Source organism: Scyliorhinus canicula, chromosome 6 (assembly GCF_902713615.1).
Source record: "Scyliorhinus canicula chromosome 6, sScyCan1.1, whole genome shotgun sequence".
Classification (NCBI taxonomy): Eukaryota; Metazoa; Chordata; class Chondrichthyes; order Carcharhiniformes; family Scyliorhinidae; genus Scyliorhinus; species Scyliorhinus canicula.
In genome coordinates this window covers 36,569,032-36,587,629 of record NC_052151.1, presented here as the reverse complement: position 1 = coordinate 36,587,629, position 18,598 = coordinate 36,569,032, and the positions used below count along the sequence as shown (strand labels likewise).

The following is an 18,598-nucleotide window of genomic DNA, read 5'->3' as shown; positions in this document are numbered from 1 at the left end:
CATACACAGATACACACAGACACACACACAAACAGACATACACATAGACACACACACACAGATATACACACACACATACACACTGACACACACAGGAAGGCACATACACAGAGACACGCACACTTACCACGCAGACACACAGACATACGCACAGACACAGATATACAGACGTATACAGACACGCAGATACACTCACTGACAGACATGCAGGCACACAAACACACAAAAATACATACACAGACCCTCACAGACACAGATATACACAGATTTAGATACACGCACAAATATGTACAGACACACACACAAACACAAATACACACACAGATACACACATTCACAGATGTACACGCAGACACACACATACATGCAGACACAGATACACACGCACAGATGTACACACAGACACACAGAAACACATACACGCAGACACAGATACACACACAGATGTAAATGCTGACACACACAGACAGATACACACACATGTACACGCAGACACACGCACACATACACCGCAGACATTGATGTACACACACACAGGCATACACGTAGGCATACACACACAGATGTACACATAGATGCACACAAACACACAGACATACACGCAGACACATACACACGCACACACAGATGTACACGCAGACACACACAGATATACACCCAAGCTCAGATGCATACAAACATAGGCAGACACATACACACACACAGATGTATATGCAGACACAGATACACAGACACACAAGTGTACATGCAGACACATACATACATAACTGGAACACTGGAAGTTTGTTCACTGCTGCTAAAAATTGAAACAAAATCTGTTAAAAAAGTGAATTTGATAGAAAGAAGGAAAGAGAGAGCTGATATACTGAAAACTGAAGATTCCCTGAGAAACTGGCTAACTGGAAGCTCAAAGAAGTGGGACGCATTGCTATGAAGACAGAGGAGCAACACTCGGATGGATTTTTAGAAGGCGTGTTAGAAATAAAGGGTTATATTTACAATTTAGTGCTCCAGATGGTGTGATTTTAACTCTACGTAGGTGGCCAAAGTTTGACTGAATTAAAATCTCTACCGGTGGTTTGCTTAATGGAAGCATAGTAAGAAGTCTTACAACACCAGGTTAAAGTCCAACAGGTTTGTTTCAAACACGAGCTTTCGGAGCATTGCTCCTTCCTCAGGTGAATGAGGAATGATTCACCTGAGGAAGGAGCAGTGCTCCGAAAGCTAGTGATTTGAAACAAACCTGTTGGACTTTGACCTGATGTTGGAAGACGTCTTACTGTGCTCACCCCAGTCCAACACCGGCATCTCCACAAAGTGGAAGCACGTCTCAGCATTTCAGGCAGGTAGCTTGGTACAACTGATTTATAACTTCCACAATTTTTTTCCCATAGTTCATGGATAGAAATTTGTTCATGCTACCAATCAAGGATGTTGTCCTCCACACCACATTCTGCGTGTGTGCTCCAGATACACTGAGAAAACAAAAGTGTGAAATTCAGTCTGCAGTGTTGGGAACAGTCAGTATAATTAACAGGTAGATACTGTAGAGTAAAGCTGAGGCTTCAAGTGCATATTAAACAGTGCACTGCAAAATTTAAACAATATAGAATGCTTTTTACACTTGCTGCAGAGGTCATTTTCTTTCAACCTTTTACACTTAACATTGTTAAAACTGAAGCTTTTACACAGGGGAATAAAGAAAACCGTTGCAAATTAAATATCTGCAGACTGTTTTCCATATGCAGCATAATATAATGTCCCAATTAGAAGTACAGGTTTAAGAACATAGAAACAGATACACGATACCAATCAGTGCTTGAAGAGTTAACTGATTAATGGTGCGTAAGTGTGTGTGGTTTAAACATTTTTAAGAAGCTATATGCCTAGAAAACATGATTCCTACATTTGTGATCTTAGCACAAGGAAATCCTGCCACTGCGTCAAAAAGTGCTCTAAAAACAGTGAACGCTTTTCACCTGCTCCTTAGTTAAGGAAATGCTGAGTTCAAAGCTATCTTCCTGTTTTTTAAAAGATATTTACACAAAACTTCACAGAAATGGTCTTGACGGGAACTTCCATTGGTATCTGAAAACGTCCAGGCAGTCAGAACATCATTTTGTGAACATTTTTTCTCTAATAATTTTCGCTAAATAATGCCAGTTTATACTTCTGAATACAAGAAAATGTACATGCACCAGGCAGGTTGGTTGGGTTCCTCTCATTGGAACCTTTTACCGTAAAATATTGCTGAAGGCTTTCCTTGGAAGTCCTTTCTGCCAGCAGTGCTGATCAGTATCTGTGAGACTGGTGTGAATACTGAGAGCTCTGCTGAGTTGAAGAAGAATATCCTGTAGTGCTCTGGGACTGGGAAGAACCCTGGACATTGCTTTGGTAACCCAGACGAGAACCAGGGTGCTGCAAACAAACAAAAATACAAGGTCAACATAACGAGCTTTGCCACAACTCTTTGACAATTGAGTCAATTCCCGCGTTTACCCTGCCTGCAGACTGGATTTAAGATGACCAGAATAAGCTCTGCCAGTTCACTAAGAGAGGGGAATGGACAACATTTTCAGCTTTAGGACAGCACAATAGCAGGGCCAGAGAGGTTGAGACAGCATTGCTCATATACAAGTCCCTACTGTAAGGATTAAAGTAAAATCATTTGTTAATGAGTGTCCTACTAAATAGTGACTGAGACCATTCAGCTGTCCACCCCCTTACATTACATATCTAAATGTAGCTAAGTGCATCACAGTTAAAGATTCAAATCATAGATTTGCCACTATCTCTAAGGTATAGTGTGTACTCACTAGCTAATTTATGTACAGAACGACTGGCCATACTATATTAGATTTAGCAGTGAGTCAGATTTAGTAATAATAATCTGTGTTGTCACAAGTAGTGTTCTGGGCCAGGGTTTAGAGAACCCCAAAGTATATCACGGAGTTCACCTAACCCACAATTGTTACTAGATTGTGGAATGGGGAGCACACGGCCCACTCTACAGGTGTGGTACAGCAGAAATGGAAAAGTATTGTTAAAAATAAAACAATGTTTATTCTATGAACTCAAGTTAACCTTTTTAAAACAAACAGTGAACATCTTAGCAACCATTAATTCAAATACAACCCCCAAAGAATACAACACTACGTAATCCTTAAGCTGTCCTTCTAAAAGCCATAAGACTTAAAAAAGAACTTTAAGCAGAAGCACATCAGGTTAAAGTCACTTCTGAGAGCAGTTATTAGTTTTAAATCACCAAAGGATCGATTTACAGTCTTTAGATTACAGAGAGAGAGATTAATACCCCTTCTGGCTGTGACTGCAGCTATCCAGCTCTGAAAACAAAACTAAAACACACCCTGCAGCAAACAGTCTAAAACGAAAGTAAAAAGTTGACAGACAGCCTAGCTCCACCCACACTCTGACATCACTGATAAACACCTTTTTCTTAAAGGTACATTTCTTAAACACCCATTTCTTAAAGGTATTCTCACATGACAGTAGGCTTACATTAACACTGCAATGTACTGAAAAACCCCGAGTCGCCACACTCCGGCGCCTGTTCAGTTACACAGAGGGAGAATTCAGAATGTCCAAATTACCTAACAGCACGTCTTTCGGGACTTATGGGAGGAAACTGGAGCACATGGAAGAAACCCACACAGACATGGGGAGAACGTGCAGACTCCACACAGACAGTGACCGAAGCGGGGAACCTGGGACCCTGACGCTGTGAAGCAACAGTGCTAACCACTGTGCTACCATTCTGCCCACAACAGTTCAGAGCTGAATGATGCGTGAACATTGATTGAGTTCAACCTCGTGTTCGAATAGGAGAAATACGAAACATAAAAAAGATTGTAGATTTAGGTAAGCTAATTTACGTAAGGCGATGAGACACATTGGTTGAGCCACGGTGGTTAGCACTGCTGCCTCACAGCGCCAGAGACCCGAGCTTGATTCCGAAATCGGGTGACTGTGTGGAGTTTTTCTCTCAGTGTCTGCGTGGGTTTTCTCCGGGTGCTCCGGTTTCCTCCCACAGTCCAAAGATATTCAGGTTAGGTGATTTGATAATTTTAAATTAATAATAATAATAACTTATTGCCACGAGTAGGCTTCAGTGAAGTTACTGTGAAATGCCCCTCATCGCCACGTTCCGGCACCTGTTCGGGGAAGCCAGTACAGGAATTGAACCCACGCTGCTGGCCTTGTTCTGCATTATAAGCCAGCTGTTTAGTCCACTGTGCTAAACCAGCCTCTTCGTATCCAAAAGGAGAGGTGGGGTTACAAAGATAGGGTGGGGGTGTTGGCCTAGGTAGGGTGCTCTTTCAGAGGGTCGGTGCAGGCCCGATGGGCCGAATGGCCTCCTTCCGCACTGTAGGAATTCTATGGGACAGGGACAGGCTACCAGTAAACTGGGCAGATCTGCTCATGGAAAAATAAGAATGTCAGTGTGATGTTCAAAAAATAATTTAATCTTGTTTAATCCAGTTTATATTCCCAGGTGACAAGAGCTCTACTTCCCATATAAAGCAGCCATGAATAGCTAAATAGGTATGGAACAATATCAAACTAAAATACACAGCATACAAAAATGAAAAAAAACACAGATCCTGTCAAATGGAAAAAATGGGGAAAACAGCAAAGTGTGACAAAATAAGAGAAAAGGGGAGCATGAAAATAAACTCCCCAGACTTCTCTCGATTTGGGAACCATTCCAGAGAAAATGTTTAGAACAGTTAGCCTAACATCTGTGGCCCAAGCCACCCCCATTCAGACTTGGAACTATATTGCTGTTCCCTCACTGTCCACGGAACGTCCTTCCTAACAGCACTGTGGGTGTACCTACACAAGATGGACAGCAGTGGTTCAAGGTGGCAGCTCACCATCACCGTCTCATGGGCAATGAGGGAGAGGCAATAAATACAGGCCCAGCCAAATGGCAACATCCCAGGAAATAATTGTTTTATAAATTTGAACATCTTGAAAACGTTCAGCTGATTACAGAAAGCCAGTATCGATCTTCAAAGGGTAGATCATACCTCAATCTTACTACATGTTGTGAAGAGATGGCTAATGTAGTGGACATTATTTATATTGTTACAAAAACATTTCATATGAATGAAAAGATACAATTTCTTATATCTTTTTTAATGCTTAATTTTGAATAAACTGTAATCCCATTAAAAGAAATCAGCCAGTTGAAAATACAACTTGCATTCCGCCCCCTAAGAGGGATGAAAAAGAACAAATTCTCAACAGCCCTGACAGCAAGAAATACCCCATCTGCTGTTGATTTTTACAAAATTACTCTTCAAAAGGATCTGAGATGACATATCACAAAGTGTAATTACCTGTTCTACAGGGTATTTAAATGCCTCTGGAGTATACAGCCAGCAAGGCTTTTTATGAACTGATATTACCAAGTCGGAGTAGAGATTGGAATGATATAATGATAGGTTTCTCTCAGAAGTACTGAGCACTGATATTGCAGAGTAAGCTTCCTGAGGAGAGGTTAGGATGTAGAAATCGGTTCCGCACATCTCCACCGAGGAAGGAAACGGAACAAAACGCCCGCAATGTGGAATCACTGCATCAAGACCAGCCAAATGTTAGCCACATATTTCTTAGATTGTTTATTTTCTTCACAAACTGTAAAAAAAATTAGGTCTATACTTGTATTACTATCTGTACTAGTGTGTGTGGGGGGCCCAGGGAATGTGGGTGATATGAATGAGTGTTACAATTAATCTTGTTAATTTTTTTAATTAAGGAATTAGGGCCAATAAACTTATCAGGAAACCTGTCTGCTTAATTCTATATAATCTGAAAACCTACATAGTGGGACTCCTGCAGTACTGGCAAATCACAGCTTGTTAAATTCACAACCAAACTCTGTTACAGTCAAGCCTGGAATGGTAAATTAGGAAAATCAATTTTTATCCCTCCTCACATGGTCATAATGATATGAACTTGATAAAGTCCCTCATAAAAGACTATTTATTAAAGCTGAACCCATGGAATTAAAGGCAAATTATTGACGTGGTTACGAAATTGGCTAAGTCGCAGGAGACAGAGAGTAGAGATAATGGACAGATTTTCTAATTGACAGGATGTCACGAGTGGTGTCCCGTAAGGATCTTTGTTGGGGCCTCAGCTATTCATATATTCATTATCATTTGGATCATGCAATAGGAAGCAGCATATCCAAATTTGCTGATGACACAAAGATAGATGGGATTATAAGCAGTGCCGATTAAAGCATACAATAATAAAAAAATTAATGGATTAAGTGAATGGGTAAAATGTGACAAATAGATTTAAAATAGAATCAAATGTGATGTCATCCATCTTGGCCTATAATGCTCAGAAAAGATAAAAGCTACAAACTGTGGAGTCCAAGAGACTTGGGGTTCAAGAATGTAAACCATGAATATGTCATGATAATGTACAGAAAATAACAAAAAAAACCACAATTGAATGATAATATATATCTAGAGGACTAGAATACAAGTGGGTATGAAGTCATGCTTCAGCTATGTAGAGCCCTGGAGTACTCTGAGGAATGCTGGGCACCACACCTAAATAAGGAGAAATTGACATTGGAGGGAATGCAGTGTAGGTTTAGCAGAATGATACTTGGACTCCAATGGTTAATTTATGTGGAGAGATTACAAAAACTAGCGCAATATTCCCCAGAATTTAGAAAGTTAAGTGGTAATTCGATTGAGGTTTTCAACAGGTTGGTTAGTGTGGTAATCTGGAACAGCCTGGATTTTAGGCCCAATAAAATTGGACACTCTAAATTAAGAACTGGGCATTTTAAATCAAACTGCAGTCAACTCCAGCAGGCTGATGGCAATTCGGACGTGACCAAACTTTAATACACTAAGCACAGTCAAACTGCCAGGACATGTCTGGACTTGTCTTGTCAATCATCCATCAGGAGACAATTGGCTCCATTCAGATGCATCAGCTTGTTTTGGATTGCCCAGATCAAGCCGGACTTTATGGGACCCAGATTTCCCGCCGTTACCTTATGGAGCAGCAAGTTACAGGCGAACAACACCACCGGAGATGGACGCCTAGAGGCAGGTCCTGGTGGCCCGTTGAGCAGTCATCACCACGTCTCTTCGGTCCTGTGACTCCCTCCCAACACCTCATTGACCGAGGGCCAGAGAAGTTTCTGGAAAGGTGCGAAGGCAAGGGGTTAAAGGTAAACCCCCACGACACACCCTCGCGAAGAATTGGTGTGGAGGTGAAGATTTGGAAGACTGACCAGAGACACAAGAAAGCAGTCAGCAAGACCCACCTCTACAACAAACACCCCGAGGAATGTGAGACTCAGAGAATCAGACCCACGGCATAGCTGAGTCCATCGACATGGGTCGTATTATGAAATTTGGGACCTTTTAGTGAATGTTTTTGGGATAATTTAAGGGTGATTGTCACTGTGTTAATTAATTTGGTTGAATTTTATACTTGTGTTGTCCTTTGTTCACCTCATCAATAAAGACATCTGGGTAAAATGTTTGATTAATAAACAGGTCGAAGTGTCTGATGTTTTACAGACAACAGTAGACACACACCTCCACTATTAGGGAATCTGAAAATTAATAGTCAAATTTATAGTCAAATAGGCAGAGACACATTGCAAGGTAATTACAGATTTTAATGTGAAGAATGGTTGAAATGCGAGTCTTTACAGGTAAACACACAGTCTGTTCCTGTAAAGACTTGTTTACCTTTAAACACACATTCCAACCATTCCTCACATTCCAATCTGTAATTGTGTCTCTCCTATACTTGCTGTGATTGTGAATCTACCTCCACTTCACCTGAGGAAAGAGCTGCGCTCCGAAAGCTTGAGATTTCAAACCAACCTGTTGGGACTTTAACCAGGTGTTATGAGACTTGTTACTGTGCCCACCCCAGTCCAGAGCCGGCATCTCCACATCATTATATAAATTAACCATAACCTCCTTGCTCTTGTACTTTATGCCCCTATTAATAAAGCACTGAATATTACATTTTTTATGAACTGCTCTACCTCCACCTGTCCTGTCACCTTCAATGATCCCTGTAGATATACACCCAGGCCCGTCTGCTCCTGCATCCCTTTCAAATATATCATCTTTCCATGTTTTTTCTACCAAAATGCATTACCTCACATTTCTCTGCACTGAACTTCATTTGCCACCTATCTGCCCACTCCAGCAACTTGTCACTGTCATACTGAGATTCTATACTGCCCTCCTCACAATCTATAACGCTTCAAATTTCATTTTATTCACAAACTTTGGAGTTGTCCCTTGCACAACAAGATCTAGATCATTAATATGTTTCTGCAAAAGCAAGGGTTCCTATACTGACTCCTAAGGAACAACACTACAAACTTTCCTCCTGACTGTTTGTTTCCTATTATTCAGCCAATTTTGCATCCATGTTGCTCCTGCCCCTTTCATTCCATGAGCTATAACCTTTCTTGTAAGTCTGCTGTGTGGCCCTTTATCGAATGCCTTTTGAAAGTCCATATACAGCACATATACAGCATTACCCTCATCAACCCTTTCATTTAACTGAGCAAAAAACTCCGGCAAGTCAGTTAAAGATGATTGCCCCTTTGGAAATCCATGCTGGCTCCTCCTAATCAACCCACATTTTTCCATGGGATTACTAATTCAGTCCCAGCACCCTGGTGTGATGTAACATATACTCTGGGGGGGGGAGATGGGGGTTGGTAAGGTATCGATTATAGACCAGAGTACGTCCTACATGAATCGGGTTAGTATGAGGGCCTCTTTGGCCCGCCGGGCTTGCCAGACCTTCGCCACTACCACCTGTCCTGCAGCCTCTGGCTGGTCCTCCGGTTCCTCCCTGGGATCGTCCACCACCCCTGCTGGTCCGGCTCTGCCTCTTCATCCTTGTCCTCCTTGGAGGTGACCACATGGTCCACATCCCCCACCTCCAGGATGTCCCCCCACTGCTGCGCCAGGTTGTGGAGGACACAGCAGATTACCACAAAGTGGGCGACCCTCTGGGAGGGTGTACTGCAGTGCACCACCGGAGCGATCGAGTCACAGGGACCGCACCATGAGGAGTCCAATGTACCGCTCAATGACAACCCGAGTGGCCACACGGGCCTCATTGTATCAGGTCTCCACTTCGGTCTCCATCCTCCATACTGGCACTGAAAGTTGTGCAGAGGACATTCACTAGGTTGGTTCTGGAGTTGAGAGGATTATCTTGTGACGCGAGACTAAGTAGATTGAAACTATATTCATTGAAATTTAGAAGAAGGAGGGAGGATCTTATAGAAACATAAAATTATGAAGGGAATCCTATGATAGAAGCAGGGAGGTTGTTTCCACTGGTGGGTGAAACTAGAACTAGGGAACTAGCCTCAAAATAAGGGGGAGCAGATTTAGGACTGAGTTAAGGAGAGACTTCTTCACCCAAAGGGTTGTGAATCTGCGGAATTCGTGGCCCAGTGAAGCAGTTGAAGCTACCTCATTCAATGTTTTTCAGGCCAAGACAGATTTTTGAACAGTAAAGGGATTAAGGGTTATGGTTGGCAGGCTGGGTTGGCAGGCTGGAAAGTGGAGCTGAGTCCACAAAAGGATCAGCCACGATCTAATTGAATGGCAGAGCAGGCTCGAGGGGCCAGATGGCCTACTCCTGCTCCTAGTTCTTATGTTCATATATTCTTATTAGCCAGGTCCTCAGTGGGTACCCCTCATCCCCCAAGAGCAAGCCACCCATCCTGGGGTGGTCCTTGAATAGGCCGGGGATGACTGACTGCCCCAGAATGTAGCTGTTGTGAATACTCCCTGGGAAATGTGCATACATGTGCATGATCTTCTTGTGGTGGTTGCACACGAGCTGTATGTTCAGGGAGTGGAACCCCTTCCTGTTAACGTAGGGCACTTCTCTGGACCTGTGGTGTCCTGGTAATGGTGGAGAATCCTGCACTCCAGGCATCCTGTTGGGCTTGGTCCATATCAAAGTTGATGTAGTTTTGCGCCTGGGCAAATAGGGCATCTGTTACCTGTCGGACGCACCTGTGGGCCGTAGCTTGAGGGATGCCACGCAGGTCCCCACTGAGTCCTGGAATGACCCTGAGGCATATATGTTCAGGGCTGTAGTAACCTCGCCAGCTACCGGGAACGGGTGTCCTCCTTCTCCACGTGGTTCCAAGTCCACGAGGATATGGCACAGGTACCGCACCCTCTCCTTGTTCAGGCGGGCCCCCTGTGGCACATGCTGTCCGTCATCTGCTCAAATGTCCAAAATACCTGTACACCCTGGGCCATTGGGGGACTCCCCCTCTGGGTTCGTCCCTGGCCTAATGGGCGGCCGGTCCTCAGGGTGTGGGGTGGGAGCCGCCGCCCCGAGCAGCTGCAGGCACTGCTGCTGCCGCCGTCTCCGGCGCCTGGCCGCCTCTCCCAGCAGCAGCACCACTAGGGCAACCTCTGCATCCAACATCCCTGCCACAGCGTTCAATATTAGTAAGGAATTGGGAGAGGGTGTGAGACTGACAAACAGCGGCCACTCCCATCCCGGGATTCCCCCAATGATTTCCCCCCACCCGGAATGTCCTGCCCACATACACCTGCCTGCAGCGGGTCCCCCTCAACAGACCCCAGACCCTGTACCCCGGACACATGCTCATAACGTCACCTGGACTGGGAGCTGGTCCCCACCCGTGGCACTCACCCACCCTCAGGCCGTGGACATGTCCCCGGAGCTGTGTCCCATCCCCTGGGTGTTAGCTGCTGCATGTGTGTGCTGTCTCCCGCAGTGTTCAAGCACAGGGTCCAGGCTTCACGGGCTGATTGGGATGCTAGGCAATGACTCCCAGATGCTACATGGCCCACCCACCTACTTGGGGTGTGTGAAGTGCTCACTCGACCATGATTGCCAATTCCCTATTAGTGATAGCCTTCAACCTGGGGCTGGTTTAGCACAGGGCTAAATCGCTGGCTTTGAAAGCAGACCAAGGTAGGCCAGCAGCACGGTTCAATTCCTGTACCAGCCTCCCCAAACAGGCACCAGAATGTAGCGACTAGGGGCAGCATGGTAGCATTGTGGATAGCACAAATGCTTCACAGCTCCAGGGTCCCAGGTTCGATTCCGGCTTGGGTCACTGTCTGTGCGGAGTCTGCATATCCTCCCCGTGTGTGCGTGGGTTTCTTCCGGGTGCTCCAGTTTCCTCCCACAGTCCAAATATGTGCAGGTTAGGTGGATTGGCCATGATAAATTGCCCTTAGTGTTGGGTGGGGTTACTGGGTTATGGGAATAGGGTGGAGGTGTTGACCTTGGGTAGGGTGCTCTTTCCAAGAGCCGGTGGAGGCTCGATGGGCCGAATGGCCTCCTTCCGCACTGTAAATTCTATGATAAGAAAAAATTCTATGATTTTCACAGTAATTTCATTTGAAGTCTACTTGTGACAATAAGCAATTTTCATTTCATTTTCAGCCATACGGTCAGAGGCCTCGGCAGTCGGTAGGGGTTAGGGTTGGTTGGTGGGGCAGACGGGCAGGGAGAAGAACTGTTCCCAGAACGGGTACATGCGAACCAGGAGTTGGCATGGTGGTGCTGCGTGGTGGATTGGCCATGCTGAATTACTCTTTAGTATCTTTCGGAGGGTTGGTGTGGAATTGACGTGCCGAATGGCTTCCTTCTGCATGTGGGGGATTCTCTGATGTACAGTTGTACGTTGCCAAAATCAGTCAAGCATCAATTGAATAAACAAACTGCAGATATCATTACTGACACTAGCACAAGAACATAAATGAATGCTTTTCTTTAATGCTGTGAGTGCGTTTGATTTTCAGCAACAGTTCTGGTTGTCTCAGTTATTTCTTGTTAAGAGCAAGAAGAAAAGGAACCAGAACAGCAACATTCCTGGATTTTGTCGAACTGCGGGGCTCTCCATGACATATCTTAGACTGACATGCACTGGTGGGGACAAATGGCCTGTTTCTGTGTTGTTTATTCAACATAATTAGATACCGGCCGGCACAATTCTGAGCTTTTGGTAAAGCAAGTGTACACTTCCCGCCTGCAGGTGGGGCTGTGGAATGTGAACAAGCCCCTGATATGTTGGGAAGATTAATCAAGTAAAGATCTTCAGAGTCTTTTCAAAAAATGTTCCCGTCCAACCCAAAAAATACTTGCAATCATGTAGAGTGCTTTCTCAAAAAGAAAGCTTTGTTGGTAAAGTGTTGTTTTTGTCTGACACGTTTTGCAGGCCTCCTGTCATTTTTTTGTTACCTTTTAGTGGCACTTTAGTGGAAAGTTGCATAGGGAAAAGAATTGGCTGAAACAGGTTTCAACCAAGATGCTTGTGATATGGTCGAAGCTCCCCCACTTTCTTTAAATGCAAAAAAATCATCGACTATTTACAGACTATTTACAGTTTTATCGGACATTTCTGAACTTTTTTTTAAAAAGCACTGAACAGAGATTCAGAGCTGGGACATTTTGTTTGGTTATTAGAGTGGTTCGAATGGGAGTGCCTGAATTCTCTTGTCTGTTTCCAATGACACTCCTGACATTATTTTTAAATAAACATTTTATTGAGGTACTTTTGGTATTACAGCAACAACAAAATAAACAATGTACATGAATCTATAAAAATAGTGCAAAAGCCGTCTTCCTCCCTTACAGGTCCCACCTTTAATAACCCCCTTACTCTAAGTTAAACTAACCCCCCCCCCCCCCCCCACCTTGCTGACGATTAATTTTCCACAAAGAAGTCGATGAACGGTTGCCACCTCCGGGTGAACCCTAACATTGACCCTCTCAAGGCAAACTTGATTTTCTCCAAACAGAGAAAGCTAGCCATGTCCGATAGCCAGGTCTCCGACTTCGGGGGCTTTGAGTCCCTCCAAGCTAATAGTATCCATCTCCGGGCTACCAGGGAGGCAAAGGCCAGAACGTCTGCCTCTTTCTCCTCCTGGATTCCTGGGTCTTCCGACACCCCGAAAATCGCCACCTCTGGACTCAGCGCCACCCTTGTTTTTAACACCGTGGACATGGTTTGCTGGTCCTCCCGCACATTTTCCGCACCTGTCTTTCACCCCAAACAATCTGCCCATCCGGGCCACTGTCATGTGAGCCCGGTGAACGACCTTGAATTGTATTACTTTGGGAATAGCGATCACAATTCCGTAAGTTTTAGAATACTCATGGACAAGGACAAGAGGGGTCCGAAAGGAAGAGTACTAAATTGGGGAAAGGCAGAGTAAAACAAAATTCGGCAGGAGCTAGGGAATGTGGATTGGGAGCAGCTGTTTAAGGGTAAATGCACATTTGAAATGTGGGAGTCTTTTAAGGAAAGGTTGATTAGAGTGCAGGACAGACATGTTCCTGTGAAAATGAAAGATAGGAATGGCAGATTAGGGAACGATGGATGACGGGTGAAATTGTGAAACTAGCTAAAATGAAAAAGGAAGCATACATAGGATCGAGGCGACTTAAAACTGATGAAGCTTTGGAGGAATATCGGGAAAGTAGGACGAATCTCAATCGCGCAATAAAGAGGGCTAAAAGGGGTCATGAAATATCTTTGCCTAACAGGGTTAAGGAAAATCCCAAAGCATTTTATTCGTATGTAAGGAGCAAGAGGGTAACTAGAGAAAGGATTGGCCCACTTAAAGACAAAAGAGGGAATTTATGCGTGGACTCAGAGGAAATGGGTGAGATTCTCAATGAGTACTTTGCATCGGTATTCACAAAGGAGAGGGACAAGACGGATGTTGAGGCTAGGGATGGATGTTTAAATACTCTCGGTCAAGTTGTCATACGGAAGGGGGAAGTTTTGGGTATTCTAAAAGACATCAAGGTGGACAAGTCCCCAGGACCGGATGGGATCTATCCCAGGTTACTGAGGGAAGTGAGGGTCGAAATAGCTGGGGCCTTAACAGATATCTTTGCAGCATCCTTGAGCACGGGTGAGGTCCCGGAGGACTGGAGAATTGCTAATGTTGTCCCTTTGTTTAAGAAGGGTAGCAGGGATAATCCAGGGAATTATAGACCTGTGAGCTTGACGTCAGTGGTAGGCAAACTGTTGGAGAAGATACTGAGGGATAGCATCTATTCACATCTGGAAGAAAATAGACTTATCAGTGATAGGCAGCATGGTTTTGTGCAGGGAAGGTCATGTCTTGCAAACCTAATAGAATTCTTTGAGGAAGTGACAAAGTTAATTGATGAGGGAAGGGCTGTAGATGTCGTATACATGGACTTCAGTAAGGCGTTTGATAAGGTTTCCCATGGCAGGTTGATGGAAAAAGTGAAGTCGTATGGGGTTCAGGGTGTACTAGCTAGATGGATAAAGAACTGGCTGGGCAACAGGAGACAGAGAGTAGTGGTGGAAGGGAGTGTCTCAAAATGGAGAAGGGTGACTAGTGGTGTTCCACAGGGATCCGTGCTCGGACCACTGTTGTTTGTGATCTACATAAATGACCTGGAGGAAGGTATAGGTGGTCTGATTAGCAAGTTTGCAGATGATACTAAGATTGGTGGAGTTGCAGATAGCGAGGAGGACTGTCAGAGAATACAACAAAATATAGATAGATTGGAGAGTTGGGCAGAGAAATGGCAGATGGAGTTCAATCCAGGCAAATGCGAGGTGATGCATTTTGGAAGATCAAATTCAAGAGCGGACTATATGGTCAATGGAAGGGTCTTGGGGAAAATTGATGTGCAGAGAGATCTGGGAGTTCAGGTCCATTGTACCCTGAAGGTGGCAACGCAGGTTGATAGAGTGGTCAAGAAGGCATACAGCATGCTTGCCTTCATCGGACGGGGTATTGAGTACAAGAGTCGGCAGGTCATGTTACAGTTGTATAGGACTTTGGTTCGGCCACATTTGGAATACTGCGTGAAGTTCTGGTCGCCACATTACCAGAAGGATGTGGATGCCTTGGAGAGGGTGCAGAGGAGGTTCACCAGGATGTTGCCTGGTATGGAGGGTGCTAGCTATGAAGAAAAGTTGAGTAGATTAGGATTGTTTTCGTTGGAAAGACGGAGGTTGAGGGGGACCTGATTGAGGGCTACAAAATTATGAGAGGTATGGACAGGGTAGATAGTAACAAGTTTTTCCCAAGAGTGGGGGTGTCAGTTACAAGGGGTCATGATTTCAAGGTGAGAGGGGGAAAGTTTAAGGGAGATGTGCGTGGAAGGTTTTTCACGCAGAGGGTGGTGGGTGCCTGGAACGCTTTACCAGCGGAGGTGGTAGAGGCGGGCACGATAGCATCATTTAAGAGGCATCTAGACAGGCATATGAATGGGCGGGAACAGAGGGAAGTAGACCTTGGAAAATAGGAGACAGGTTTAGATAAAGGATCTGGATCGGCGCAGGCTGGGAGGGCCGAAGGGCCTGTTCCTGTGCTGTAATTTTCTTTGTTCTTTGTATCAGGCTGAGCCTGGCACATGTTGCAGACGCGTTGATTCTACTCAACGCGCCTGCCCATAGACCATCCTCTATCTCTCCTCCCAGCTCCTCCTCCCACTTGCGCTTCAGCTCCTCGGTCTGCGTCTCCTCTGACCCCATAAGTTCCTTGTAAATGTCAGAAACCCTCCCGTCTCCCACCCACCCCCTGGAAACTACCCTGTCCTGTATCCCCCTTGGTGGTAGGAGCGGGAAGGCTGAAACCTGCCTGTGTAGGAAGTCCCGCACCTGCAGGTACCTGAATTTGTTTCCCCTCGCCAACCCAATCTTCTCCTCCAGTGCCCTCATATTCGAAAAGCTCCCCATTATAAACATATCCCACATCCTCTCAATCCCTGCTCTCCGCCATATCCGGAAGCCCCCATCCATACTTCTCGGGGCAAACCGGTGATTATTACAGATTGGGGACCAGACCGATGTTCCCTCTGCTCCCACGTCTCCTCCATTGCCCCCAGATTCTCAGGGCTGCCACCACCACGGGGCTGGTGGGGTGCCGTGCCGGCGGGAACGGCAGAGGTGCAGTTACCAACGCCCCCAGACTGGTGCCCTTGCATGAAGCCGCCTCCATACGCTCCCATGCCGACCCCTCCCCCACCACCCACTTCCTGATCATGGCTATATTCGCCGCCCAGTAATAGTTACTAAAATCTGGCATGCCAGCCCGCCCTCTCCCCGGCTCCGCTCAAGCATTACCTTCCTTAGCCGCGGGGTCTTGCCCGCCCAAACAAAGCCAGTGATCACTTTGTTGACCCGTTTAAAAAAGGACCACAGAATAAATATGGGGAGACACTGAAATACAAATAGGAATATCAGGAGGACCGTCATCTTCATCGTCTGCACCCTCCCAGCTAATGACAACGGAAGTGCGTCCCATCTCCGTTTAGCTCACTGGGCTAAATCGCTGGCTTTTAAAGCAGGCCCAGCAGGCCAGCATGGGTCGGAGAATCCCGCCCATGTTTCGCATCCCCATTCTCCTGCTTTCTCAACATAACCCCTGATCCCCTTATTGATCAAGAACCTGATGTGTTGGGTATGCTGGGTCTGTGATGACTGCGTTTACCAGAGCAGTGGAAGAGACAGGCAACTAACACTTGGAGAGGTACAACTCTATTTATTTAACTAAGAGCTGTTAAACATACTTGCACTATGGGTCGACACTATGTTAGATTGACTGAAGACCTATGGCTAACCTGACCAGACTATACTGCTAGCACATGGTAGATGTTTGTACTACTGATTACGGGCTCTGGCTGTCTCAGAGGCTGCATCCCAAATGAGCGGGAAAACTAGTGCCCTCTGGCTTTATAGTGACCGTGTCCTGTCTGGTGATTGGCTGCTGTATTGTGTGTGTTGATTGGTCTTTCAGTGTGTCAGTCAGTGAGTGTCTATGCACCATCATATACTGATGTGTATATTATGACAGAACCTATCTATCTCTGTCTAAAAACACTTGGTGATTTGGCCTCCACAGCCTTCTGCGGCAAAGTGTTCCACAGATTCACCACCCTCTGGCTGAAGAAATTCCTCCTCATCTCTGTTTTAAAGGATCATCATAAAGACATATAAATAAAATCATTTAAGTTATACTAAATTTAAATCCTAAAACTCAAAGGGGTTAATCTTTGACAGACTTCAGTACTTTTTGTCCATTCGAGATGGTTTGTATTTCACTGTTATAACTCATGAATATATCTCCTTACTCACTTAACTGAAACTTTCACCATAACAGATTAGCCTGCCTAAGAGGTCGTAGTAGAAATAAACTATCGGTCCCGACTCCCTGAAGTGCAAACACACCACAGCAAAACCCCTTTCATGTACAGGAGGTCATGATTACATTATGTATTCTATGCTGATATGCAGTTAGCATTGAACCAGAAATACTTTAAACAAATGATTAGATAATATTTTCAAATAACAGTAGTACTGACATAAGTAACTAAAAATGTCCAAGTTTGAATGCAAATCAATATGAATCAATCTATTTTGTTTTCTTTACGCCCTTCTGTCTTTGAGAGAATACCCAGTTTAAATTAACTTTCAAATGTAACTGGGTACTGTTTTTTACTGTCAAAATAATCTCACCTTTTCTTCGACCAGCAAGTATAATTCCACAGGCAGCACCATCCATTTGACTAGTTTCCATCTGAAGGTCTGGATCTTGAATGTGGGAGGAAAGAATGGACAATCCTACCCTCATCCAATGCTGACACAGGAATGCTTTCAGGATGGGCAATTGGAAAGTAACCATGAATCAGAGGAGAGAGTGAGACTTCACTTGGTGAGCAGTGGGATAGAGCGCAGACTGAGCGGGGTATAAAGAGCTAGCTTTTAATAAACGAAAGTGAAAATGCTGGAAAATCTCAGCAAGTCTGGCAGCATCTGTAGGGAGAGAAAAGAGCTAACGTTTCGAGTCCGATAACTCTTTTAATAAATCTGTGCTGACTCTCCTTAATTAAATCAAACCTCTCCAAGTATTTGTTCATTAGTTTCCCTGATTATAGTTTCAAAAAGCTTACCCACCACTTGTAGTCCTCATACATTTTCTTAAATAAGATTGGAAGAGTAGGACAAGCCCTTCTGCTATCCCCATTCTCACTTCCATTAACAACCTGAGGTGCAAGCCATCTGGACCTGGTGACCTATCCACTCTAAGTATCGGGCAGCACGGTAGCACAGTGGTTAGAACAGTTGCCTCACAGCTCCAGGGTCCCAGGTTCGATTCCCGGCTTGGGTCACTGTCTGTGTGGAGTCTGCACGTTCTCCCTGTGTTTGCAGGGTTTCCTCTGGGTGCTCCGGTTTCCTCCCACAGTCCAAATATGTACAGGTTAAGTGGACTGGCTATGGTAAATTGCCCCTAGTGTCCAAAAAAGGGTAGGAGATAGGGTGGAGGTGTGGGGATAGGGTGGAGGTGTGGGCTTGGGTAGGGTGCTCTTTCCAAGGTCCAGTGCAGACTCGATGGGTTGAATGGCCTCATTCTGCACTGTAAATTCTATTATTCTCGATCAGCTTTTCTTGCAAAAATAAGCAATGGCGAGATGAGTAAAAACGTTTTTACACAGCAAATGGTTAAGATCTGGGATACACTATCTTGAGTGAGTGGTGGGCACCTGCAGCCCGGGGGCCCCA

General features: G+C 45.0%; 1 protein-coding gene across 1 annotated transcript in view; it reads right to left on the bottom strand.

Moving 5' to 3' along the window:
• Positions 1 to 1,229: 1,229 nt before the first annotated feature.
• cdk19 (cyclin-dependent kinase 19) overlaps positions 1,230 to 18,598 on the bottom strand; it is a 347,911-nt gene continuing 330,542 nt past the window's right edge. The window contains exon 13 of the mRNA XM_038799152.1: positions 1,230 to 2,418. Within this exon, the coding sequence (XP_038655080.1) occupies positions 2,293 to 2,418 (126 nt within the window). The 3' untranslated portion in view covers positions 1,230 to 2,292. The remainder of the gene's footprint in view (positions 2,419 to 18,598) is intronic.